Here is a 26488-nt window from a genome sequence, read left to right as displayed (position 1 = left end):
TTCTTTATGTAGATATTGATGACAGTCGCATTTTGCATGTGCTGCCGGACATAATAAGTGCCTGCTATATGGTAAATCTATATTGTCATCTTGCCGCTATTACTATTTTCGGGGTTATTTATTGTTCTAAACACTGTCGGCATGGTCAGTGCCGTTAATTCATACCACACCCACACAAAAGCACATACCTAATCATGAAGTCAGAATGATTATTATACAGCATATTTTAAGCTAACCCATCAGACAGAATGACTTGCTGTCATTGACATATATAACATACATTACAGCACAATTTTGGCTAAACTATCAGCTTTTCAGACCCTCAGGGGTAAAATTATCAAAAACAGCTGTTGGTCATGTACAGTGTAGAACTAACTTAAGTAATGGATATCTTCATAAACACTCAATATACAAATAGAAAGGAAAGAAGGAAATGACGTGGCATACCTGATAATTTCATCAGAAAATCAGAAGCCATCTTGACCGAGATATCCTGACTGAACAGAGATGACGGGCATGTAACAAAGTCCAACGCGTCTTTTAACTTCATGCTGCTGTTGCTTTTAGGTCTGTCAGCAAAGAGAGTCATGGAGGGGCAGTCATTGTCATTAGGCTCCTCTTTGATAGCTACTGAACTGATCTGGCTTAAAGTTTCTGGAAGCAGAGAGCCGTGTGCGGGTGAAGCACTCTCCTCATCGTGGCTTCCCAAGGAATTATTAAAGGGGCATTCTTTAATGTCAATATCATTGGGTTCTTCTTTCACCTTGGCTTCTGCCCGAAGGAAGTGCTGATGGCAGCGCATGTGCAGTTTCAGGCTGAAATGGCGTGAAGAGGTGAAAGGGCAGAGCTGACACTGGAAGGTCTCCCCTCTGTCCTGGTGCTGATGGACCTGATAGTAGGATCAACAATTACAACAGATAAGATTAGTGAAATGGTCTTTGAAGTCACCATATCGAAGAAATTTGTTGTCACAATAATTCAAAATGACCAATTCCCATAATGCAGTTTAGAAATTGAAAACACAAAATATTCTTATAAATGTAGGCCAAATTCATGATAGTAAAAACAGAAATGTTAGCTATATCTCATTGTGTGCAGTTTAAAGCACACCTGACCAATTAATTACAATTTTCTGATTCGGTGCTACATAACATAATCGTCTACTACCTTTTTTTTTTCTAATGGCGTTTTATGCCTATTTGCTCAAGAAGCAAAATTAAAAAGTAGACAGATGATGAAAGGATGAAAGATCTCCCTGCAGATTAATGAACCATGGGTGAAGGAGGACATGAAAGGGTTAAGGGTTGCAAAAGTTTGGGTAGGAATTAGCAATTGTAGGGTTTACATCTTCCACCCATCTGCTCCATAAGTGGGGAGGTGGGTCTGGGGCTGGCCCGTCATTTCACAGCGCTTGTTTCAGGTTAATATGGAACTGAGCCTATAGAATAAAACATATTCTAAAGCCGAAGTCAACATTCCTACATGAACCCACGGAGGAGCAAAACAAATTAATCTAAGATAAGGTCACAGACCCGTAACAAACTCCAACCCACTGTCCTATGCTAAAAAGTTCTAAATCAGTTAAAGGGAAGAAATAAGAGAAACAAGTGGTGGAGATATTGACATCCACTAGTCTAGTCGACAACCCCAGGAGGAAAACATTTTAAACACAAAATAAACAAGGATCATGCAAGTTTTGTTTGCTTGTGCCTGTTGCCGGGAGACTGGCAGCATGGCAGCATCTTTTTGACACAACATGCTGTATTGACTGGCATTGTCAGCCATTGAAGCCCACAGGTGAAATATCTGGCTACACACATCATGTCCAACGCTATCATCACATGCGGTTTCCCTGGTGTTTTCTAAGAGTAGTGGGGATAGTTGCAGCTGTTTATGATAGTGGAGAGAGATAACTTAATGAATCTGTATTTTTAAACAAATTTGCAGTGGAAAATTTTATCTTTATGCTTTATTATAATTTATGATATATATATATATATATATATATATATATATATATATATATATATATATATATATATATATATATTTGTCTTAAAGTTTTAAATGAAACCTCCACTACCAAGAAAGAGCCAGAGGGCCCACCAAACAACCAAAATGAGGTCCAATGTTTACTAAGACCAAAAAAAACGTAGCATCCCAGGTGAAGTAACAAAATTACTTTCATTCAAGTTAAAAAAAAACCTGTTGCAGTGACATACCTTAAGGCTCAAGTGGCGGTCCAGGTTGCCAAGCTGTTTATTATAGCTTATGATTATAATTATATCTAGTATAATATCTAGTGCATCTAGGCCATCAGGACAGTTATCTTCAACAACTTATAGAAAGCACTCTATAACTGCAAGTTCTACCATCTCAAACAGAACACTCCATGGTGATGTCATCTAGCATATCAAAGTTATTATTTCAGGTTGTTGTAATAGAAACCTTAGCTGCAGTAACCTTCAAGGCCTCACCCAAAGAGCAGTCAGCACCCTTGGTCTCCATACCAAAAACAGTCATAAATATTTCTGTTTCATTAGCCTACCTTTAAGTGATTAATTTCTCCCTTAAATAAATTTTAAACACCTCCGAATCCAGTCCAGAATCCATTCTTATTTAAAATACAAAGTGCTTCTTATCGCACCCTGTGCTAAATTGTTTAATAAGGGCAGACATTTTCACTAAATTGTGTTCAACGAAAGCACATTGGTAGCATCAGTGTATGAATATCAAGTATTTCTGAACTATAGAAAAAAGTATGAGCAATATTTAAAGGATTACTTAAGCAGCTGCTTATTCAGCTGTTTACGGGTTGTACATTCTAATTATGTGGTTTATTTTTCATTCACATATAAAAGTGCATTATTCTATAATATGCAATAAACACGTCAATATTCCTTTCACATGATGAATCCAACTGATATTATGTAGGTTGATCTCTTTTCAAGAACCATCTCTCTGAAAACCTAATCCCTTATTAATAAAGGTGTTTTCAAAACCCTTAGCAAGACAATGCATTTTTAACAGAACTTGTTCCTGCTTATAGCAATAAAAATATATGTAAGATTTCCCATGCTTGTCAAAGACCAAAGCAAAGCTCATTAGGTCTCTTTATCTACATTATATTTCCAGTAATGACACGAAGCAAGAAAAGTGAGCTAAACAAAGAAACTGGAAATTCATTAATGTAACTAGAAATGTACAGCCATTAAACCAAGTATAAACTACATTATCATGCACTGGTCTAACTGCATATCTAATCTGGTCTACAGCTCATACATTTTTATTTACATATGACGTATTGCTTGAATTAATTTGTATCACGCATGGACTATCTACATACCTTATCTATCCAAACTATTTAAGAGGGAGTTCAGCTGTAAAGGAGGTGAATGATACTACATTGTGCATTTGTTGCATATCAAACAAATGTGACACCAATTTTAAATAAGTTGTGATAAAAATGCAATTTTGTGTAGTCATATTTATTCTATTGTGTGAATATTCTCTATATAAGTTTCATAAGGGCCGATTCAATTCAACCATGTTATTCTAGGAATAACATGGCCTGCGCTCTATTACCGTTACTACGGTAATAGAGCGCAGTATTACTGTTAGTACGGTAATTTTAACGCTGATCTGGGTTAAAATTACCATATTAACGGTAATAAAATTAGTGCCGCGCTATTCCTACACCAACGTGGCCGAATTGAATCGGCACAACAGTATACAATATTTAATTGTGTGGCACTTTGTTAGCTGAAAAATTAGAGAATGAAGAAAAGCATTTGGCTATTAAAACATTCACATTTGAACAATCATATGATCTACTGGATTAAATAGTACTCTTGTAGAGCTCCCATGGGCCCCATATGTACAGATGATTGTAACATCTCATTGAACATTATCAAATACAACACAAATTCATGTTTCACAATATACCCTGATTGATTCAGTAAAGAAATGTAAACAAACAGTGGACAAGCATTTGACATGAAAGTACAATAAAAATAAAACAAACTGGGGAAAAAGCCTGGCTTCTTGTATACAGGTTAATACGCAACCTGATGTCAGTGCATTCAAGCTGGGAGAAAACAATATTAACAATGTGAAGCATCTACCCGCAATAACAAGGTATGATACACAGATGAGAAAACCTTTCACGGTCGCAAGGCAATCATTGCGCACTTGTAACTTTATATCAAAGTTATTTAGTATTTTGAGCACAAAGCAATGTTTAGCTTTCCATGAACGAATATAACGTTACCTTCATGTGTGATTTCAGATTGTCCTTGCGGGCACAACGAAATGGACATAGTGGACACTGATGGCTTTTTAAACCTGTGTGAATCACCATGTGCCTTTTCCAATAACTCTTCCGTTTTATCACTAATCCACAGATGGGACATTGGAAAGGCTTTCCTCCTTCTTCTTCGGGGGCTTTTACATGCAAATAAATATAAAGAGAAACAAAGTGAACATTACGTTAAATAAAGTCATCATTTCAACAACATAACACTACAAACTAGGATGGCATACATGTACAACCACAGAAACAAATGGTAATACACTGAGGATACTAGACAAAAAGTGTGTAAAAATATAATTGAATAAGGTGTAACTACTTAATGTTATATATTCTTAGATACACAGTGCCAAAAAAAAATATCTGCACACACCTTCTGGTAGAGCTGGCGACATTAAGAGCATTAAATAGCAGTCAATAATAAAAATGAAGGTAGTAAAATATAATGAAAATATGCAATATATCATAACCGTTATCACTGTAACTAGAATCCACTTTAAACACACACTTGCCATCTGATATAGTCTAGGGAATTTAGCATTTATTGTTTTTTTATTATTAATGTTTATTTATAGGGCACTGTACAGAGTAAAAGTACAAAAATGATAGGGACGATTAAAGTAACATTACATAGTAAAAGTGACAAATAAAAAAAAGGGTAACATAAGTAATGAAACAAAAACAAATAAATACATCGAAAACAGAGATAATAAAAGTAGTAATGCAGAACAAGGGTAACTTAATGTGAGTAGTATTACAAAAGGCGAAACTGCAAGGAATAACATGGACAGCAGAATGCAGATAGCATCCTCGAGTATAGATATAGTGGAGGGCATAAAAGAGGTAAAATAGCAAAACCGGAAAAAAGGAGGAGAGTAATACCTGGAAGAAACAGGAGAATAATAAATGATAAGAGAATGTAGGGTGGTGGAAAGCAAAAGAAAGGAGTTCACTGCTGGTGAGAGCTTACATACTACAGGGGAGGGATCAGAGTCTAAGTTCGAGAGAGAGACACAAGGAAAGGAAGTTGGTGGCGGGGGTGTTGGGAGGGGCTTAGTAGGCTTTGGTGAATAGGTGAGTTTTTAGGGAGCTCTTGAAGTAATGGAGACAGGGATAGAGTCTGATTGAGAGAGGGAGAGTGTTCCAGAGCTGGGAAGCAGCACGGGAGAATTATTGGAAGTGTAAATGTAACATGGTTATCAGAGAGGGGTGAAGGAGAGGCGGTGGCGAAGGAAGGAGCGGGCAAGGATGAGGAGTTTTAGTTGAATTCTGAAGGGTACAGGGAGCCAATGAAAGGATTGTCAGAGGGGAAAAGCAGAAGCAGAGTGGCGGGACAGGAAGATCAGTCTTCCAGTGGAGTTTAGGACACAATGCATTGGAGAAAGGCAGGAAAGGGGGACTCTAGATAGTAAAAGATTGCAATAGTCAAGGCTGACTGTGTTGGTGTAGAGGTGATACTGGAGCCTGAAGGAGCCGATTAATATATCAAGGAAGGAAGTGTAGAGAGAGAAGAGCAGGGGGCAAAGGAGCTTTTAGGGACCCCAGCAGGAAGTGGGAAAGGGGAGGAGGAGGAGCCAGAGGTAGAAATGGAGGGGGATTAATTGGAGAGATAGAAGGTAAACCATGAGAGGATAGTGTCACATAGAACAATACAGTGAAGGCAGCACAGTAGAAGAGGGTGGTCCACACTGTCAAAGGCCACAGAGACGTCCAGAATAATCCTTGGATTTGGCAGAAAGGAGATCATTGGTGACTTTGGCAATAATAATGATAACAACAATAACATCAATAATTAAATATCACATATAAATTAGAGGCGTTGCCACCATCAAATGTATTTAAATTTATTGGCTTATACATGTCTTTCTTTAACTCTTACTAAATCAATTTTTTTCATCTTATTTCTGTGATATTAAGCCCTGAATATATCATCATTGATAAATATGTCAAGCAGACATATGAAGCAAAGTTGTTTAGTTTGCTCCTGAATATGACACAACTCAGCTCTGCCCTTTGTATTGGATACAGTTGTATCTAGAGAGCTGCTTGTCACATATCCAATTTCCCAACTGTAAAATGCTGAGAAGTATCCTGAAGCAAGATCAATAAATGTTAACAATAATAACAACAACAACAACAACAACAACAACAACAAACTCTGCATCAAGATAATGTATAAAGATGCTGAATACAACTGAAGCTGAAAGATAAATGCAGCAAATCAATGTATTTAGTAAAACGTGGAAGTGGACATGTACAAAACAAAAAATCATTTAGGGGAAGCCTCCTTTAATGTGTTTGCTGATGTTCTGTAAATCCAATAGCATACAGGAGCAGAAAGATGTAATAGTAATCTCAGTGGTTAACACAATCGTTAATCCTTATCAACCAAAAGTATTAAGCTAGGTACACACTATAGAAAATTTCTCCCCATGCGATATCTTTTACCAATGACTGAAAGTCCCGATCAGCATTCCAAATCATGTGTACACACTTCCATGGTTTACCTTCAGATCTGTGCTCTTCATCTGTCATCATCATCTGCTGAAAAGGTTGTGAATCTCTAAACTCTATGGAGATCTTTCTACACTGCTGGCCGTGAGTGCATACACACTTCAGAATTTGTCTGACATCATTCCATCGTTTATAGAGACGTGGCATGGGCTTTGGCACAAGCGCAGGTGCTTTGGTAATTTGTTGAAAAGCTCTAAACCTCGCTACCACTGTGGCGAGCTATTCACAAGACTGCTGCACCCATCTTTGCAGACCGCAATAATCTTCAATAGTCCGAATAGATGAATTCACCTCTGGCTGCAGCCATTTTGTTTACATTTGGAAAGCTTGGACAATTGTGCTCAGACCTGTTTTTCTTGGTCATAGCGCCACTTATGATAGCACTGGGCTCAGCCTGGCCCTGAAGCCCCAATGTGAGTCAATATCTCAGATTTTAAGCACAGTCCTCATCCAGATGCATATAAGCTCGCTGAGCTTCACCAGTTATATATGGTGACAGCCTATCAGCCCAAAATTCAGGAGGCCAGCTTGCCCTTTTTGCAAATCTCTCGAAGGACAACAGATACACTTCTATGTCATCAGCTGATGATGGTACGTTTTTGTCACGCCTCAACTGGGCTAATTCTTCCCATAAGATCCTGGTGTTTTCCTCCTGTGCCTTTGCAACTCGTTGCACCTAAACTTGCTGCTCTTGCAGTACAGAGGCCACAAGGGCTCTCATAACTTCAACCATGTAAAAGTCTATGCAGGCTGGGTAGCAGAAACTTGCTTCCCTAAGTATTCCACTTCTGACACCACTTGTGGCACTGGCAGTCTTCTGCTGATGTACCCACGGACAACTTTTTGCTTGGTTCTTTGCTTTTATTGTCAGGATAGAAAAGTAAAAAATAACACAAAATTCCACACACTTTCTTATGACCCTAACACTAAATAACCAGAGACCAACTCCCTATGCACCGGCAGACTTATTCAGCATTAGTCACACTGTACAAATTAAAAAGACAGGTTTAAATACTTTACACTCCTTCCACAGCTCTAACTTAATGGACCTATGACACTCCCACCTTACCTTTAAATAGGAGTTCTCTGCAGGTGTTCTGTTTGATTACTCACTGCGGACACACCCTGTCAGCTTGCTGTTAGCTGTGGAAAAAGATCCTTCTAAACCACTACAAATGATGTAATTGAAATCACACTCTATACTATCATTTTATCATGCATATGTCTCTCCACCAATTCATCTTTAAACTAGGTGCACTGTTATGCGAATATATAATTCTGCTTTGCCCTGCAGACTGTCAGTTGTTCAACAATTGAACAAACCAGCACCATGAAAATACAAAATTCAATAGAAAAAAATACATTACAATATTATGCCCTGCCCTAGGTTGCTTTCATCAGATAGAGAGAGAGAGAAAGATTTTATTTTGTGCCTATGCATTATCTCGAAAGCTCATTGAGGCTACACAAAAATCAATTTTTGCGACAAAACATAATACTTGTCACCTTTGGAAATGTTTACTGATTGCATTTTCTCTCCGACAGGTCAATGTGTCCTCAGTTAACCTTACAACAGTAAAGATTCTGAGGTTTTCAATTGTTCTGTTCAATAATTCATATACAAGGGCATTTATTACAACAATTAAATATATTTTTATACACTAGCTAGTAGGAGCCCCAAAGACCAAAATAAAACATTGGTGGCAGACTTATTTTTTGTTACACAAAAATCTGTAGTAATAGAAATATGTTTCCCTTTTGTGATTTCTATAGCATTTCTTCCCACCACAGACCACTAGAGAGAGAGAGAAGGGCAGAGACCAATATAGATGCCATAGAGAAGTAATCATGGAACTGTAAGACAATATGACCCAAACATCAGCTGTGTACTATGAATCTGTATTTATGTTGCCAAGACTATTGCATTGTATTTTTAAAATGCACATCAAAAAGAACATAAATACACTTTAAAAAAATATATTAGAGTAATTTGTGACATCAATTTTAAAGGGTAAAAAGGCTTTTTCTAAGTTAACCAAGTTCCAATAGAATATGTTATGCTTGTGGTCATATAAGGGCAGCAGTACCAGAAATTCAGTCCTTTGAACATATAAATAGACAGTCTAATAAGATAACGGACTCATTGATTCACTACTCCGGTGCAGCCCTGAAATCCTTAGAATCTAATTGCAAAATTTACACACATTGCTCAAAATAAATTCTAGACTGGCTTACATCAACAACATCCTGGGGGCGATTTTGCAGCTGAGGACTCAATTGCTGTCTTGCCTACTGCAGACTACTACAGACATTGAGCTACAAACTTCCTGCATCTAGGACAACCTAAAACTGCAGTTCCCAATGTATTTGAAACTTATGAGAGCTACTGTGATGAGGTTTGGCAGGACACCTTGGGGTGAATTCAATTTCCTGTGAAGTCTCACCAGAGCCTTTGTGATGTGCGTCTGCAAGAATTTCTTGGTATTACACAAGTAAAACATTGCTGAATTTTGCTTGCTTTACTACCCAAACATCCCGAAGAGTCTCATTACATGAGGCTCAAATAGAACTTTGCAGGTAATTCAATTCCCCTACTCAGAGGCAGAACTAGCAAGCTATGAGCCCCGATACAGGGAGGCGGGTAGGATGGAACAGGGCCCCCATCCTTCTGAAGGATCATCATCATCATTTATTTATATAGCGCCACTAATTCCGCAGCGCCGTACAGAGAACTCACTCACATCAGTCCCTGCCCCATTGGGGCTTACAGTCTAAACTCCTTAACACACACACACACACACACACAGAGACACACAGACACACAGACACACAGACAGAGAGACACACAGACAGAGAGACACACATACACAGACTAGGGTCAATTTTGTTAGCAGCCAATTAACCTACCAGTATGTTTTTGGAGTGTGGGAGGAAACCGGAGCACCCGGAGGAAACCCACGCAAATGCAGGGAGAACATACAAACTCCTCACAGATAAGGCCATGGTCGGGAATTTAACTCACAACCCCAGTGCTGTAAGGCAGAAGTGCTAACCACTGAGCCACCGTGCTGTACGAGATACAGTGGGCCCCATTATCTCCATGGGCCCTTATGCACTGCACCTGCCGCACCAATGGTAGTTCCACCACTGCCCCACTAGAGTCCTGATATCTGAGAAAGGTAACTGAAATATCTGTGATGTAGGAACCACACATGGCACCCAGCACTTGGACTGTATCCTTATTTCATCTGGAAGAACCACTGAGTATAGAAACAAGGATGAAAGTACCTGTGGCTGGATCACTTATAAATAACTTATTGCAATAATATATTTAAATTATCAGCACAGTGTGCCAATTTATATCGTTGCAAATGTACTAATTCTTAATACGGTGTATTAGAAATGTACTTGTTTTATTATATTGTGTTATATTTCTCTAGAGAAAATGCATTCATTTCTGAGATATTAATTTGTAACTTCTAAGAGAGGATGTCTTGATTCATCATCAACATTTATTTATATAGCGCCAGCAAATTCCGTATCGCTTTACAATTGGGAACAAACATTAATAAGACAATACTGGGTAATACATACAGACAGAGAGGTAAGAGAAACCTGCTCGCAAGCTTAGAATCTATGGGACAATGGGAGTTTGAAACACAAGGGCATGTGCTACATCATATTGCACAATAGACCAGCTAGAATGCAAAGGTAAAAGTATTGAGTGGGCTGTGTGTGTGATTAAGATGGTGGTTGAGTAATATCACAAGCTTGTCTAAAGAGGTGGGTTTTCAGAGAACTCTTAAAGATGACTGTGCGAGGGAGGGAATTCCACAAAGTGGGTGCAGCCCGAAAAAGTCCTGTAACCGAGAATGTGAGGATGTGATGAGAGTGGAGGAGAGACGCAGATCTTGTGCAGAACAGAGGTGTCGAGTTGGGAGATATTTTGAGACAAGTGAGGAAATGTATGTTGGTGCAATTTTGTTGACGGCCTTGGATTTGTATAACTTTTCTAAAAAAAAGTCCCTCATGTTAAGTCCCTCTGTTCAGGCTAAACAGACGTATTTGCCATTGAGACAAAAAGGTCTAATTAACATGAGGGACTTTCTCCAGAAAAGTTATACAAATCCAATCATGACATCCTCTCTCAGAAGTTACAAATCAATACGTCAGAAATTAATGCATTTCCTATACATATATAGAACACAATATAATAAAATAAGTACATTTCTAATACACATTATCAACAATCAGTACATTTGCAACAATATAAATTGGCACACTGTGCTGATAATTTAAATATATTATTGCAATAAAATTATTTCTAAGTGATCCAGCCACAGGAACCTTATTATCTCTTTCTTGACGCAAAATCATCACACTAAGAACTCCCTAATCTCACACAGTAACTCTTTTGCGAAGCTGACAGAGAAAGTATCTAATAAGATGACCTGTGGGAGACAGCAACAGCTATTAAACTGCCATAAGTCTCCCCAAAATCTACGCAAAGGCCATAGCTTCCAGTGCCCAGATCTCTATATCTTGTGCAGAACCCAAGGACAGGTTATTAGCAGAAACACTAAACCCACCCCCTCCTCCACAGCCTGAGGAGTAAAACCCTCTTTCTCATCAACATTAGGGTTCTCCCCAGCCACCAATGATCCAGTCACAGAGCCCAGCAGCATGTTAGTGCCCTTATGATTTTGGGACAAATGGCAACCAAATCCCAAAGGTATCAAGTATTATCAAGAAAGACATTCAAGACCCCAAAAAATTTTTTGCGCTTTATATTTCCACTGGAAAGTTACGTAGCGTGTGGGAGGATTTAGGCTTTGATTATAGATTAGGCTAATGTTAAGACTAAGGTGAACACTAATTATTGGTGAAGGTTTAGATTTGGGACTTTGCCTAATTTAAAGACCACTTAAAGGTTACGATTAAGGCCACTTAGTGAAGATTGCAGAGAAGTAGCAGCTGAGTTTTCAGGGACTCTGACCAACGCAGAGACGTGCTGGAAACCAAGGGTCTAATCCCAGTGTCATCGCTAAAGTCAATTTGTCTCCATGTGTCCCCAGCATAATTTATTTAATTATAGGCTCGACTAGGCAGGGTCTGACTAATCTGTCAGTATGTGGTGTAAAGAGTTGAAAAAAAGGTTAGTTTAGAATATGTTTGTTTACATTTATTTATTTGACCCAGGAGATATTTGAATAGGGATAGGCAACCCAATATACTTCAAGGGCTGCATGTGTCGCCGCCTAACCGTCAAAAGGGCCACATATTACCATTAATCTCAGTAATAAGTTAAAACAATATATTTAATAAAAGAAAGCACAACACCCCATCACTACTCCCCCAAATGCCCTTTAGAACCCTATTAAACCCAAAATTCCTCTCACCTGCCCTAAAACACCATTTAGCCACCCCAACAAGAGCTGGGGTCACAGATAAAGCTCAGTGGGAAATATGGCAGAAAATAAGATCTGGGGTCAATGAGGCACATAGCAGAAAAAATGACCAATGATTCAAACGAGTAGGGGCTGGCTAGCAAATTTTAGCTAGGGGCGAGACACGGCGCGCGGCCCATTAGAAACATTTTAAAGAAAAAAAATGCAGGTAGCACAGTGACCCAGCCCAAGTTTGCCCACTGTGGAACCAGCCCAGGGGGCAAAGGCTTCCCTGCCCCCCAGCAGAGCCAGGCAGGTGAAAGTTCTGAGGATCAGTCCACTAAGGCCTGTTACCCATTACTGTGTTAGAATCATCTTGGTCAAGCAACAAAAAGAGAAGGCTGCATTTTTTAAACAGGGGATTCATTTCCCTTCCAGGACATCAGGGGACTGATAGATCTTTTTGGGTCCTGTGATCTGTTGAGCAAAGAACAAATGCTCCTTTTGCTCCTTTAGTAAGTCAGCCCTGAGTGTCATTATTCATTGTATATAAAGGTTTTCTGGCTTTCAAACCCAACCTTGTATTGCTGTCCCCCTAACGTAAAAGCAATAAAAATAGCAAATGTAAAATATCATTGCAAGAATGAAATAATAAATAGTGATTTTCATTCATATTTACATACGCATCAAAATAATCTACATGGCCTGGGGATATCTTTAAACGGAAGCATAATTAGGAACATAAATTTCCTTAACATCTTAGAAACACATACAGCACTTCTCAAACGAGCACAATTCATCCGAGCATCCTGTATTGTGCAAGTCAACTGGCAAAAATGTGCCTGGTAATCAAAAGACTTTTCATTATGATTATTATTGGTCATTGTGTGTAAAATGCTGCTAACACATAGAATTGGGAACCATCAAAAATGAATAACCTTCTCATCAGACTCATGAATACACAGTGGCATGAGGTTCATTTATCTTGCAAAGTGTCTAGTGCGCATATTTAGCGAGGCACCCTTGTTACGGACACATCTAATCTCAACAAGCACTTCACAGGGAACACGAACATGCTGTACGCTATGCAACTAAATAAAAAGACACAAGGGCACATGTAAGGGAAGGGAAAATTTTACTTGGCAAATGCATTGGAAAGGTTACCTCAACAAGAGGTGTTTTATTCTGCATACATAATTAGCTCATGTGTAAAAAAGGTACACTATATTTTATACAGTCATCAACTAAATTAAAGAAACTACTTAATATAGTTACACTTTTCCCCCCAAGGACTTAAAGCGGTAGCCTCCGACACTCTAGATATCACTAAAAAAGCAGAAGGAGGTGCATCATGGAAAGTGTTGTTCATAAACAGCTGGTTCCAGTTGTACAAGTGATACAATCAGTGATCGAAGTGGAAATGTAGAAGTGACGGTATGAAAAATGTATTGGGAATGTGAGTGAAGGAGACCAATAGTTTTACAATGAAGGCAGTAGAAGTGGCGGCATGACATACCACCGTATACACCCCATTTCCACCAGTGTGTGTGTGTGTGTGTATATATATGTATGTATGTATGTATGTATGTATGTATGTATGTATGTATATATATATATATATATATATATATATATATATATATATATATATATATATATATATATATATATATACACACACACATACTAAGTGACTGGAATGTGATCGGTTTTACAATTAAGGCAGTAGAAGTGGCGGTATGGCATTCCACCGTGTACACCCCACTTCCACCACTGGAGATGATAGTACAAATACATACCTTTATCAGCTACACACACACACAATCTGGTTTGCAATGCTCAAGACTGCTGAGGATTAGTGTAAGAACACGCAAAAGTACCAAAATGTAATAAAAACATTCCTCTCTCTCTTGATTTAGTTATTAGGAGAAAAAAATTGAACGTTTTATCTCATGAAAGGTGTAGTTCAAAAGTGGCAGCAGATCTTTCTCCCAGCAAAACCAAAGCGAATGCCAAATCTGCAGGGGCATTTCCCAAGAGAGGAGCATCGATGTAGTAGGTGTCAAACTTCCTGGGCAGACCATGGGGACCAGCGGAACATCAAAGGAGGGCCAGCAGGAAGGGGCCGCGCAGAAAAAAACATAAAAAATGTTATGTGCATGTAGAGCAGCACATGAATAGTGGGGGGCTTTACTGCCCCTGCATGATATTCCAGGCAGGGGGGCACCGGGAGTGCCAATGCCGGCCCTGCATCTGAGAGCTCTGGGGCAAAACCAAAGTGATTTATGGTGCACATGATAAATGAGATTAACAGAGTGAAAAGTGGTTTAATAATGCCCATTATACAGTAATCAGAGACGTTAAGACATTTGGTGTTGGTTGGGGAAAATAACTGGATAACCTGAGGCAAACACACAATTACCTGAATACAAGATTGTCACTATGAGCACTGTGTTATCTTGACTTTTCACAAACAAACTACCGGAAGGACAGCACCACATTTCCTAAAGTCTTTCACTTCTGCAGCTTACCCTGCCCCAGTCTCGTTGAAAAGGTAATAAGAATGCATTTAAATCAACACTAGTCCATTTTCTGTTTGTAAGCATGTGTCACTCATAGCTTCCGCAGAATTGACCATAACAAGGCAGTTGACCTTAGTGATATTGATGGACCTTCCGTAAGTTGTAGTGCATTATGTTCACCAAAAAGACACTGATAGATTATGAAGATGGACTATCCACAGTCTACAACTAGAAGCTTCTTAAATTAGAGCAATATTACAATGAAACTAAACACGCAAAATACAAAAGATAATGACAATAATAAATATCTAACTGTATTAAAAGATGTCATAGTGGACAACTTAAAAAAGTTTTAAGAAACGTAAAGAAGCTCAATATTACAGGCAATATTGGAAAATACGATGTTCTCAGAAAATATTCACCAACTTTAACATGTTTTGTTTTCTTACATCATGGAATCAAAAAGGATTTACTTGGGAATTTTAGTCACTGATCAATGCAACATACTGTAATGTTAAGCAAAAGACAACTCTAAGACAAGATACCCATTGGTGTTGCACTTTTTTAATGGTAGTAAATACGAGAGTGAAAATGCAAATGAAATGCACATGTGTTTGAGAATCATTTGCTACTAACGGTTTGATGTCATTGAGGGTCATCATAGGCTACCTGTGGTAAACGCATATGGATAGAATAAGATGTGTTTGGAAAAATGCAACGCACCAGAATGCTAATAAAAATGTGTATTGTTAAGGCAACATTAGAAACAATGGGTTATATGGTAATTTAATTTCTTTGGACAACACTCTAGGGGAGATACTGAAATATTCCTATATCTGTACTTTTATTGGAGATTTTCAACAACTCTTTCACAAATTTGCTTTCAATGTTCTCAGATCCTTATGGTGAAGCTCTTATCTGGGAATCCATTAATCAGCTGTGGGACCTCTCACATGTGCATGTATTTTTAAATCAAAAGAAACACTTTAACTGTATACAGGTGGACGGTAATTGATTAATAATGTGACATCTGAAGATAAGCGATTGCTCCATTTTCTTACTTAGAATTTTTTTATTACTTGAATAACAGCTTTAGAGTGTTATTTTCTTTTTTCATTATCCATTACAGATTAATTGTTGATCAGTGTTAAGCATTTCTAAATAAATCAATTTTCACCTCCTTAATTTAAGAAAATAAGATGTGAAAAAGCCAAAAGGGAGTAAAAACTTCTATAGACACCATACATGCTCTCTTGCAAACTGTTGATGGTAAACAAGGCTGTAATTACAAGTCTCAAAACGGCCGACACAAAAAGCATAGCTCTGTAAACATTACTGGATAATTCAACAGTTTCCAAAGTAGCCATTTGTGTCTAAAACAAATAGTTTATCCTCTTCAGAGGTTATTGAAATCCTCTGCATGTTTGCTCCTTTGGACATGGAAATTAAATAAAAAATCCACTTATCTTTCCATGCTTTAAAGGGGTAATTTTAGTGGCACATTACATACATATTTATGGTGTGTGAAGAAAATCAAGACAGTCACAAAACAAGCACATAATTGTGTACACTCCTCTCCAAGCTGTCTACCTGAAAACACTCAACATTTCCAAAGCACATGCTGGCATCCAAGTTGATGCTGCTTTGTGTATACAGCATGGATGACGGGTTTCATTGGTGGGCGCAGCTGTGTGCGTGAGGTAGCATCTGCCTGCATGTGAGTGAGTGTGGTTTAGACAGCGAGTACTTTGAGGGAAGAAGAAGAGCGATAAGATATTCTGCAGTGAGGTGGCATCCTGTTAAGGTGAGATATAACCAAGCTGCCAGCTATGCTGAAGAAAGACATGTGTAACGGGCCCCACTGGTGTTGTTATTCACAACTTTCTGAATTGTGGCCCCGGCACTAGGAGCCAGAGGAAACAGACCAGGAACAACAAGGCTGAATAGAGCCTGCGGGGGGAGAGTGACAACCAGGGACCTGGGACAGGGGGGAGGAGGTCCCGGGATCTCGCTTACAATCTGGGGAGCAGGCCTGTGGCCTGCTGCCATGAGGTCCAAAGTACATAAAGAGAGAAACAATATGAGAGAAATGGAGCTCAGTCAGAGGGAAAGTGCCACATTACCACAGAACAGAACAGTATGACTGAAAGACACAGCATCTTCGCGAGTGACCCAGAAACACCCTGCTAAGAGCAGAGAGACAGTATATCTAGAATATGCACATCTCTCACACAAGATACTGCAAAAATATTAATACATGCACTCAACATCTCCTGCATCGACTATTGTAATTCCCTCCTTACTGGTGTTCCCAAAATCAGACTCAAACCCCTACAATCTATTTTGCACGCAGCAGCTAGATTGATTTTCCTTGCAAACCGTTCTTCCTCTGCAGAGCCACTCTGTCAGTCTCTACTTTGGTTGCCCATTTTTCAACGAATCAAATATAAAATTCTTCTACTAACATACAAGGCCATCAACAAAATTGCACCAACATACATTGCCTCACTTGTCTCAAAATATCTCCCAACTGCACAAGATCTGTGACTCTCTTCCACTCTCATCACATCCTCCCACTCCAAGCTACTGGACTTTTTCCTGGCTGCACCCATTCTATGGAATTCCCTCCCTCGCACAATAAGACTTTCCTCTTATCTTCAAACCTTCAAGTGTTCTCTGAAAACCCACCACTTCAGACAAGCTTATGATATTCCTCAACCACCATCTTAAGCTACCTAGGTTACCCTATTATCACCCTCTACACAGCTAACACAAGACAACCACCCTCTGACCAACAACTCTGTGTGACTGATCTCACAGCCCACTCATTACTCTTTACTTTTGCATTCTAGCTGGTCCAGTGTGCAATATAATGTAGCCCGTGTCCTTGTGTATAAAACTTCCATTGTCCCATAGATTGTAAGCTTGTGAGCAGGGCCCTCTCATCTCTCTGTATGTAGGTATTACCCAGTATTGTTTTATTAATGTTTGTTCAAAATTGTAAAGCGCTACGGAAATTGTTCAGTGTACTGGTATTATTAAACTAATCTCAAGTCATTGCCAAACTGTCCTTAAATTGAAGTCTGATAGAGGACAAGTATGTAAAACATTCACGTAAGCCTCCTGAGGGCCCTTACCCACTGGCATTTAAAAGCTGCACCTGACTTTTATTAGCGCAAGTATAAAACATTCAACCACATGTGAAATAAAACCTGTTCTATACAGCGTGTCCATGCCTATTTGAGTTCATACTTGAGTCTCTTGAAAATGTTCATTCATCTCTATGGGATCACATTATGTACCTACTTAGTTGGGGTTAAAAAGAGTGGTTACATCAGTGCTGTGCTACATTTTTCCGCATGTAAAAAAGCCCATTCATTTCAATGGCCCATTCATCCAATGGGGTTGTGCATGTAAAAACTGTAAACTGTTAAACTCCACTGAAATGATTGGCCCACTAAAATTAATTTCTATTGATGTGTAATCAAAGCAGGGAGTTCCTGGGACTTCTCTCAAAGCCAGCCAATCACATCAAAACCAGAGTGGAAAACCCCTTGTGAAAGTTGGAGTGGCTAATGGCACTACCAGTCAATTCATTTTCCAGTCATTCGGCGGTGGGGCTTTTAGTGAGCAGTTTACAGCGTCTCTTACAGTTTTTTTAATTTTTATTTCCCCTGCATTAGAATTTAAGAAAATTTCCATTAGATCACAATTTCCAGTGGATTACAATTGAAGACTTCCTATAAATTACAATAACACTTCCCTTGAATTTCCCATGGATTACAAACACAGATGAAGATCCTGTGTATTAAAAAAAGAAGACGATTTTTAATAAAGTGGCGAACAAGGGTATTTGGGGGAGTTATTTACATAAAAGTTCATTTAACAATTGTGTGTGTGTTTTATTTAAATATTTTGAATTATTTTAGTCACAAGGTAAAGTAGTCTCTAGGAGGGGAACATCCCTCCCCCATAGAGACACTACCCTTGCATTTACCAACCTGGGATTGTCTTCCATTATGCCAAGTGGATCCCACACTAGTTGTCTGTTTTAGTTGTAACAAGTCTAGGCTGTTGAGCGCTGGAAGATACTGTTCTATATTATTTATTGAGCTTTCACATTCATTTCAATAGCTTATTCATTTCAATGAATTTTCTACAGTTAGGAAATGCCCACTGAAATGAATGGGCTATTGATAGCTCCATACCACTTACGTTTATGGTGCATTTGCAAATGCAAACAAAACACATTAAGTGGGAAACACATGGGTAAACACAGCATTTAATTAAGAAGGTGAAGTAACTAACTTTAAAATGAAAACATATAGAGGACTATGCTTGCAAATGCCCATCCCCTGCTACTGTAAAGCCAAGGAAACATACTCATTTATATACTAAACTCAGGTTGTGTTTAGAATTAAATATAACATCCTCCAATGTTTCAGTAACAGTAAAACAAATATAACCAGACCTTTCAATGTGTACAGTTGCAATCAATTTTAATACATTTCCTAAGGGAATGTTGCTACTACTCCCAACATGACATGATCAAGGAATACGGCAGTAATATAATTTTTGTGAACTACTTTCCTGCAAATTATACAAATAATATATAATACTAGATCCAACAAAATATGACCTTTTATTTTTAGTTACTTTTATAAGCACAGCTACATGATATAATGAAGTAATCATTCAAACAGCATCCCATAAAATTCATTACTTATTGCTTAGTTGTAAGGAGAACATTCAAAAAACTACTTTTATGCAAAATGATCTATATTACTAGTAGATTCCCAAAAATCAGATTGCACAGAAAAGCCACTTGTCTAAAAACATTAATATTTAGTTGGCCAAGTAGATTGTCAGGCTTAATTGGCTATAAATTACAGCATGTATAGGCTCAGAAAGCCATCGTCCAGCTGAAGTTTCGGGCTTGAAAAATCAGGTTGTATGATGAATGCATGCGTATGTGGATGTATCAATCACCTGACCATACTTATTGGCCACACTTGAGATAAACCGACAGATTTGCTTGTGTGTAGGCACTAAGAATAAAGTAAAAAAAAAATCACTTTACCTAAAAACACAGGCATTTTAGTATTGTTTAGGCCCAGCCATTTGCAATTGGGCAAAAAACCCACTGATGAAGTGCATCTACTAATAGCAAAGTAGTTTTAAAATACTGAGATTGTAAGTCAAACCAAATGGTTGCAATCTGCACATTTCTTCCAAATCACATAAAAGTAAAAAAAAACAAAACAAGGAAGTCATACTTGTACCTTGACTTCCAGATTTAGAAGATCTTCCTTTTGGTGAAGGGAGTAATAAAAGTTCCAAGGATTGCACTGAAGTTCCCTTTTCTCGTTTGTCTTCAGGCAGTGGCAGTGGGTCTTCTGAAATGAGGGGCTTTTTTTTCTCCGCTAGCATACTACCAGCAGCACGTGCAGCTACTTCCTTAAGTAGTGCTGCAGAAGAAGTCATAGACGCCAGGGAAAGGAATGGGCCAGCTGGAGAATGACGCTCTTGCCCTGATGTCATGCCTCGCTCGCTGACTTTCTTGGACAAAGCCGCTAAAGTGGAACTAGCTGATTGGGAACTGAATGGTGAAGTAAAGGACTCAAACCTCAGAGTTTCTTCAGTCCTCAACTGGGATTGGTCTTGAAGGACAGCGTTAGCAGCAGCTTTTAGTTTAAGGATTGCGGAATCTGGTGATAGGCCACATGTGTTATTTGTGTTTTGTAGCCATTTATCCTGGCTCCATATAAACCGGTTTATTGGTATGCCCCCATAATGATCATTGTGATCCTGTTTTTCAGCTAGTTTTCTGGCAAGAACACTTAGTTGCTTTGCATGGTGAGATGAAGGAGAAAACTGTAGACTTTGAGATTCTTCCCTGCCATTTGTAGAGACTTCTGATCCTAGTTGGACTGAGCCAGCCTCCAACAGCCGTCGAAGATTACTGCTCAATGGCTTGTTTGCACCACTTTGATCATCCTCATCCATTGAGGAAGCTGAAGTTGACAATTGTGTCTTACACTGAGCAGTATCTTTAAAAAGCTCATTTTCCAAAATCCCCAGATCAGTGTTCAAACTTGGAGTAGCACTTCCTAAAGAGGTATCCGGAGATGTAGGCGACTCTTGTCCCTGGTCAGTAGGAGACAATTTAAAGCGATCTTGTACATCACCATAAGAGTCTTCGGATGGCGTATCTGAATTTGTCCCAAACCAGTTTTCTTCCTCACTGGCCACTCCTATTTCTTCCCGTCTAGTACCATCTATAAGGAAAACAACAATAGCTGTGTTACAAAATCTTTGGGTTCTCTTAAAATGTCCAAGATTATTATGCTATGAAGTGGAATACAGTACATGAAATAGAGTTTGTGTTTTACACATATACACATATATATATGACTTGAAGATGAAGTGAAATCATTTATAATTTTGCAGCTGAAACTAATTATTTTAACAGACATGTTTACTTTTTAAAAGTCTATAAATGCAGTTATTCTTATACAGCAATTTTATTCCTTAGCATTAACCTACAAAGACACCTGTTTAACCAGAGACTGCAAATTATCATAGTAGTCAATGATTTTCTCAGTGAGATTTCTATCAATGCTCAAACCCACATCAGAGATTATATGGAATATGTTGCAGTTGTATAAAATAAAATACAATACAAAAAGCAAAAGCAAAAAAGTACAACTCCTACAAATCACCTTCCTCCTCTCATTCAAAATGCATAAGAAACTGTGCCTATTGCTATAAACTGAAGCAGACACTATGCAATGCCTGCAATAAACAATCGATAGATAGAACAGCAACAAAAACTTTTTGAATGAGGATGTCTTGTATATAAAGTTGAATGCATGGATCTTGCTTCGTATATAAGTATGCTATAATGAAAGGACATGTAAAAGTAAATGTATAGAAAGTGCTTTTTGATGCTCTTAAGACTAGGTACATACAGGTGTGTGCCATGCGCTTTTTAAACACTTTGAAAGTTAAAGCACAAAGTGCAGTACATTCCTGCACATGTGCATTAAGTTGCATTTACAGTTTTGTACCTCTTGCATTGTTTAAACATGAGACAAATCAGAAACCAAATACTTGTAAAAACACACATATAAATATGTATCTTAACTGCATCCCATTGCATTTACAATCCCATTGAGATGAATTTACATTTTCAACTGCGTGTATGCAAGATGAAGCTTTGATGTACAGACTTCATTTATTGAATTGAAATAAATGCAGTCGCGCGACCTCTCTTAGCTAGAGGCAGATATGTGGAACGCTCCTCTGTATGTAACAAAGTCTATGAATCAATCTTATTTTTAAATACAAGAAGACAGCCACAAAGTTCACATTTAAGTCTAAAATGTATGACCTTTGTTAATGACACTTTTCTCGAAAAGTTTGGCATATATCATTTTCCATGAATCAGAATACCTCAATCTCAAGCACATTACATGTCGAAAATGGCATCTTCCAGAAAGTGTCATGTAACATTCCTGAAGCCACCAAAAGCAAGTTATTATGTATAATTATGTATTAATGTAATACGTAGCACTCATTTTTTTTAATTTTTAATGCATTAATATAGCATGTTCAACATTAGAGTATGACACATTTTATTTTATAGTAGTAAACTATATCATATGAGCACCCTGAGGAAACCCAAGCAAACACGGGGAGAACATACACACCGCACACAGACAGAGACAGAGTCAGTTCTAAAGAACAACGCGGGCCGCGCAGTATTACCATTGCTACGTCACAAATCTGTGTTAAACTACCATAGTAACGATAATGATGCACGCCCTGCATTGTTCTAAAGAGCAGCGCAGGTAAATGAATCTGCCCCATGGTATGAACCATGTCAGCAGTAATTGAAAAGTGTCAAAAATTAAAAGATTATCAGCACCTCAAACACTGATATTGTCATGTTAAGGCTCCTATATGAAATTGTCTCTTTAAACTATAACTATGTAGATTAATACAAATACAATTAAAAGGTTAACCAGTGTCTACTCTAACTTGCTGAACTAGAATTCCTGTGTCACACATCGGGGTCTTAGCCGCACTTACCACATCCACCGCTGTCATATCATGGCTACCTGGGTCTCTCCTAGTCGTATCCAGCATGCCTGTCCATCACATCTTCATTTGTAAACAAAAACATAGTTTGTTCTGCTGCATGGGCGTAGCCATCTTCGATGCAGTCAGGTGATCATTCCAGACCAACCAGATTCAGCAGCTGTGATAACATGAACTATGCAGCCAATAGTTGTTTGGTTCACCCTATTTAAACCTGCTGCGGAGATCTGTTCATTACCAGAACACCACACTTCTCTCCTTGGAATAGCTCTTGGCTCCAGTTGTTCCTAATTACCCTGCAGTTTCAAAGTGCATATCTTCCTTCAAATATCCTGCGTTACCATTACTGCATTCATCATTCTGCAAGTACTCTGCACTTCCAAACTGCTCATCTTCCTGCAATATTTTGCATTCATCAAGAGTGCTTACCTCAGTAAGAACTTTGCACTATCCAGGGTTTATTCTGCAGTACTTGTGGCTGTACTGGTTTTGCTGCTGGTTCTGAGTCTCTAGGGCTTATTTCCAGTTCCATGTATCTGTGTGTGGGTTCCAGGTCTGTGACTGTTGCACAGTCCTGAGTTTGACATTCCGTGTCACAGTTCTGGAACGTCTCTTCTACTTTCATCACTTCCTCCTATTCTTGGTTACTTTTTTCGGACTGCACCCACTTTTTGGAATTCACTCCCTCGCACCACTAGACTTTTCTCTAGTCTTCAAGCGTTCACTGAAAACCCACCTCTTCAGACAAGCTTATAGTATTCCTCTACCACCATCTTAATCTCCCTAGGTTACCCTATTACCACCCTCTACACAGCTAACACAAGACAACAACAGTTCTGACCAACATAGTTGTGTGACTGAGCATACAGCCCACTAAATACTTTGTAACCTTTGCATTCTAGACAACAACAGCTTAATCCAGTCTATAATAACTGGGCCTACACCTTATCTTTTAAGGGCCACTTAAAGAGATGGCCAGAATCAAACTTACAGAATTGACTACTTTAGTGGTATCAAGGGATACCACGGGGGGAATTCAATTGTCAGCAAGTTGTTTTGTTTTTTTTTTAAAGCGTCATTTTAACGCGTTTTTTTTATAATTTTCGAGCGGGTTAACTTTACCCGCAATTCAATTCCATTTATAACGCTACTTTTTTTTCATGAAACGGTCCTCAGCCGCGTTAAAAGATATTCAATTGTTTTTTAACGCGGCGGGTAAAACAGGAAAATATGCTGTTTTATCTCGCACCTTCTTGGGGTGTGTTAATAATAAAAAAAGCCTCTGAAAACCTCTGAAAAGTATTTGAAATCATGTAAAAATGTGGAAAAAAAGTTAAACTTATGTTTATCACTAATGCCTAACTTGTGTAAGTTGATTTTCTTGTGAAAAAATAATGGAAAAAAAAAATAAAAAAAATCACTAATTATATTTATATATGTTTTTGGTACAAATATGAATGTAGTAATGTGTTTTGTATAGATGATTGTATGGTAAAAAATAGTTCAATTAAAAAATATGCTAAAGAAAGTACTGTAATGTAGATATTATCAATGTGTTATGTAATCTAATGTATGGAAATGTATGCGAAACCTTTTTTTTGTGTTATACATGACCACGTTAAAACTCCCCTTCACTCCCAATCTCGCACCCAATTTTTAACGCGGGGGGCAGCGTTCCCTCTTTTTCAATTGAATTGCACGAGTTTTTCAGCTGCGCTAACTCAAAATGGTCACTATTGTCGGCAAAAACCCGTGGGAGATTTTTTTTTTAACACGGCGGGAAAAAATAAAATCTCGCTAACAATTGAATACCCCCCCCGACTGCTTCCTGGTATTTGTTATTGTATATAGTCGCCTAAGATTGATTGCCGTGGATTGGCCTGGCATAAATCCGGGTTGGACTTGGTGGATTACATATATAACTCTATTCAATCCAGTTGCCAAAATTTTGCAGGAATGTTGAAAACAGAGAAATCAGGCGTATGAGTCAGCAGAGAGTGGATCTTATCCGGTCTTCCAAAGCACCACAATCAGAGCTTCAGACATGGATTGGGATAAGAAACCTTTTAACTCATTTAACTCATTAAAGGTTTCAAGGAGATGAGATGAGCAACATGTGTTTTTTGTAAAGTTCAATTGGAATGCCATCAACCACCTTACCATTATATAATTATGTTATATCTTATCTGACATATGTGGAAAGTCAAGGGACCTGATTCATTAGGGAAAACAAGGCAAAAAAAAGGGGTAAATTTGCTCCTGGACAAACCATGTTACAATGCAAGGGGTGCAAATTAGTTTATTATTTTGCACATAAGGAAAATACCGTCTGCTTTATATGCAGCACAGAGTTACTTGATAGTTTCATTTTTAGACTGAAATTTAAAGTTGATCTAGGACATGCCTAGCCCAACTATAAATCTGACCCCACATTTTAAATTTAACTCCCCCTCCATTGTAACATGGTTTTGCCAAGGTGCACATTTACTCCTTCTTTTGCTTTGCATGCCTTAATGATTTAGGCCCAAGAAATTATTTACCTTCCGTTGAAAATTTAGAAAGGGAGACAGTTTCAAAATCATTACTCAATTCCTCGTTACAGTAATTTACCTGCGAGGCATATAGTTTCAAAATACTTGTAAAACACATCAGCAACATCATGGGTAACTCATTGCCCTTGAGCTATTATATCCACGATTTCTGGAATACTAATAATAAAGTTTTCTGCCTTGGCTAAATATAAAAAGAAGCTCCCTGTTCTATCAGCTTCCACATATTGTCTCTCTGTGTGTGTGTGTGTGTGTGTGTGATGGAATTTGGATTGTAAGCTCCAATGGGGCAGGGACTGATGGGAGTAAGTTTCTCTGTACAGCGCTGCAGAATTAGTGGCGCTATATAAATAGCTGCTGCTGGTGATGACAATGGTATTGTGCATGCTTCTTAAATAGAAGTCTTAACTATCCTTAAACTCTCGAGGAACAGATGTAAAATTCCTTCCCCGTAGTGCCTTACAGAAGAAAGACTCAACAACCAATGAAGACATAGGCATTATAAAACAGATATCTGCAGACATGAACTGTTCAAGAACAACAAACAGAATAAGTGGGAACATGTTGTAAAACTCTAGAATCCTGTGAGCATATCATAAACTCCTGAATCCTGGTGTGGAATCAACTTGAAATATTTTACGTCTGCACCATTAGCTTGTGTTTATTTGCTTCTTACTCTATTAGAGAGTGGAGGATTGTATCTGTTTGTTGGCGTCTGCCCTTCAAAAGGATGAGTGTTGATATGGAATTTAAGTTTGTGATAAGAAGCAACTGGCAGCAATTTTATATTGGGCTAGGAGAGGTGGGTATTTTGTTGCTAGGTGGCCATATCTCCTTGTACAAATGAGGTTTACACAGCATAGATTCTTGAAAACCCTGCAAACCTTAGTTTGTTCTATGGGAAGCCCGTCATCTAGCAACAGTTAGTAGGGGAATAGCTCACTTCTCTGCCTTTTGGCTAAGATCAAGCATCCTTAGCAACCCTCCAACAAGGTCTGTTGCGGATCTAATGTTTTTCTTTCAAATGAAAGGAGAATTGAGATGGGGATAAATCACTCTCAGAGACTTTTCTGACAGGAACAATTCCTGAAGAAGAGGAGGAAG

At 38.4% G+C, this 26488-nt stretch overlaps 1 protein-coding gene across 1 annotated transcript in view; it reads right to left on the bottom strand.

Annotated features, from left to right (window-relative positions):
• Nucleotides 1–26488, bottom strand: part of ZNF827 (zinc finger protein 827) — a 167526-nt gene that overhangs the window by 83152 nt on the left and 57886 nt on the right. The window contains exons 2-4 of the mRNA XM_075199134.1: nt 20015–21010; nt 4271–4443; nt 448–889 (exon numbers count right to left, since the gene is read on the bottom strand). Coding sequence (XP_075055235.1) covers nt 448–889; nt 4271–4443; nt 20015–21010 — 1611 coding nt within the window. The remainder of the gene's footprint in view (nt 1–447; nt 890–4270; nt 4444–20014; nt 21011–26488) is intronic.

Source organism: Mixophyes fleayi, chromosome 1 (genome assembly GCF_038048845.1).
Source record: "Mixophyes fleayi isolate aMixFle1 chromosome 1, aMixFle1.hap1, whole genome shotgun sequence".
NCBI lineage: Eukaryota > Metazoa > Chordata > Amphibia > Anura > Limnodynastidae > Mixophyes > Mixophyes fleayi.
Note: the sequence above shows the minus strand (reverse complement) of the source record. Positions and strands in the feature narration are given on the sequence as shown.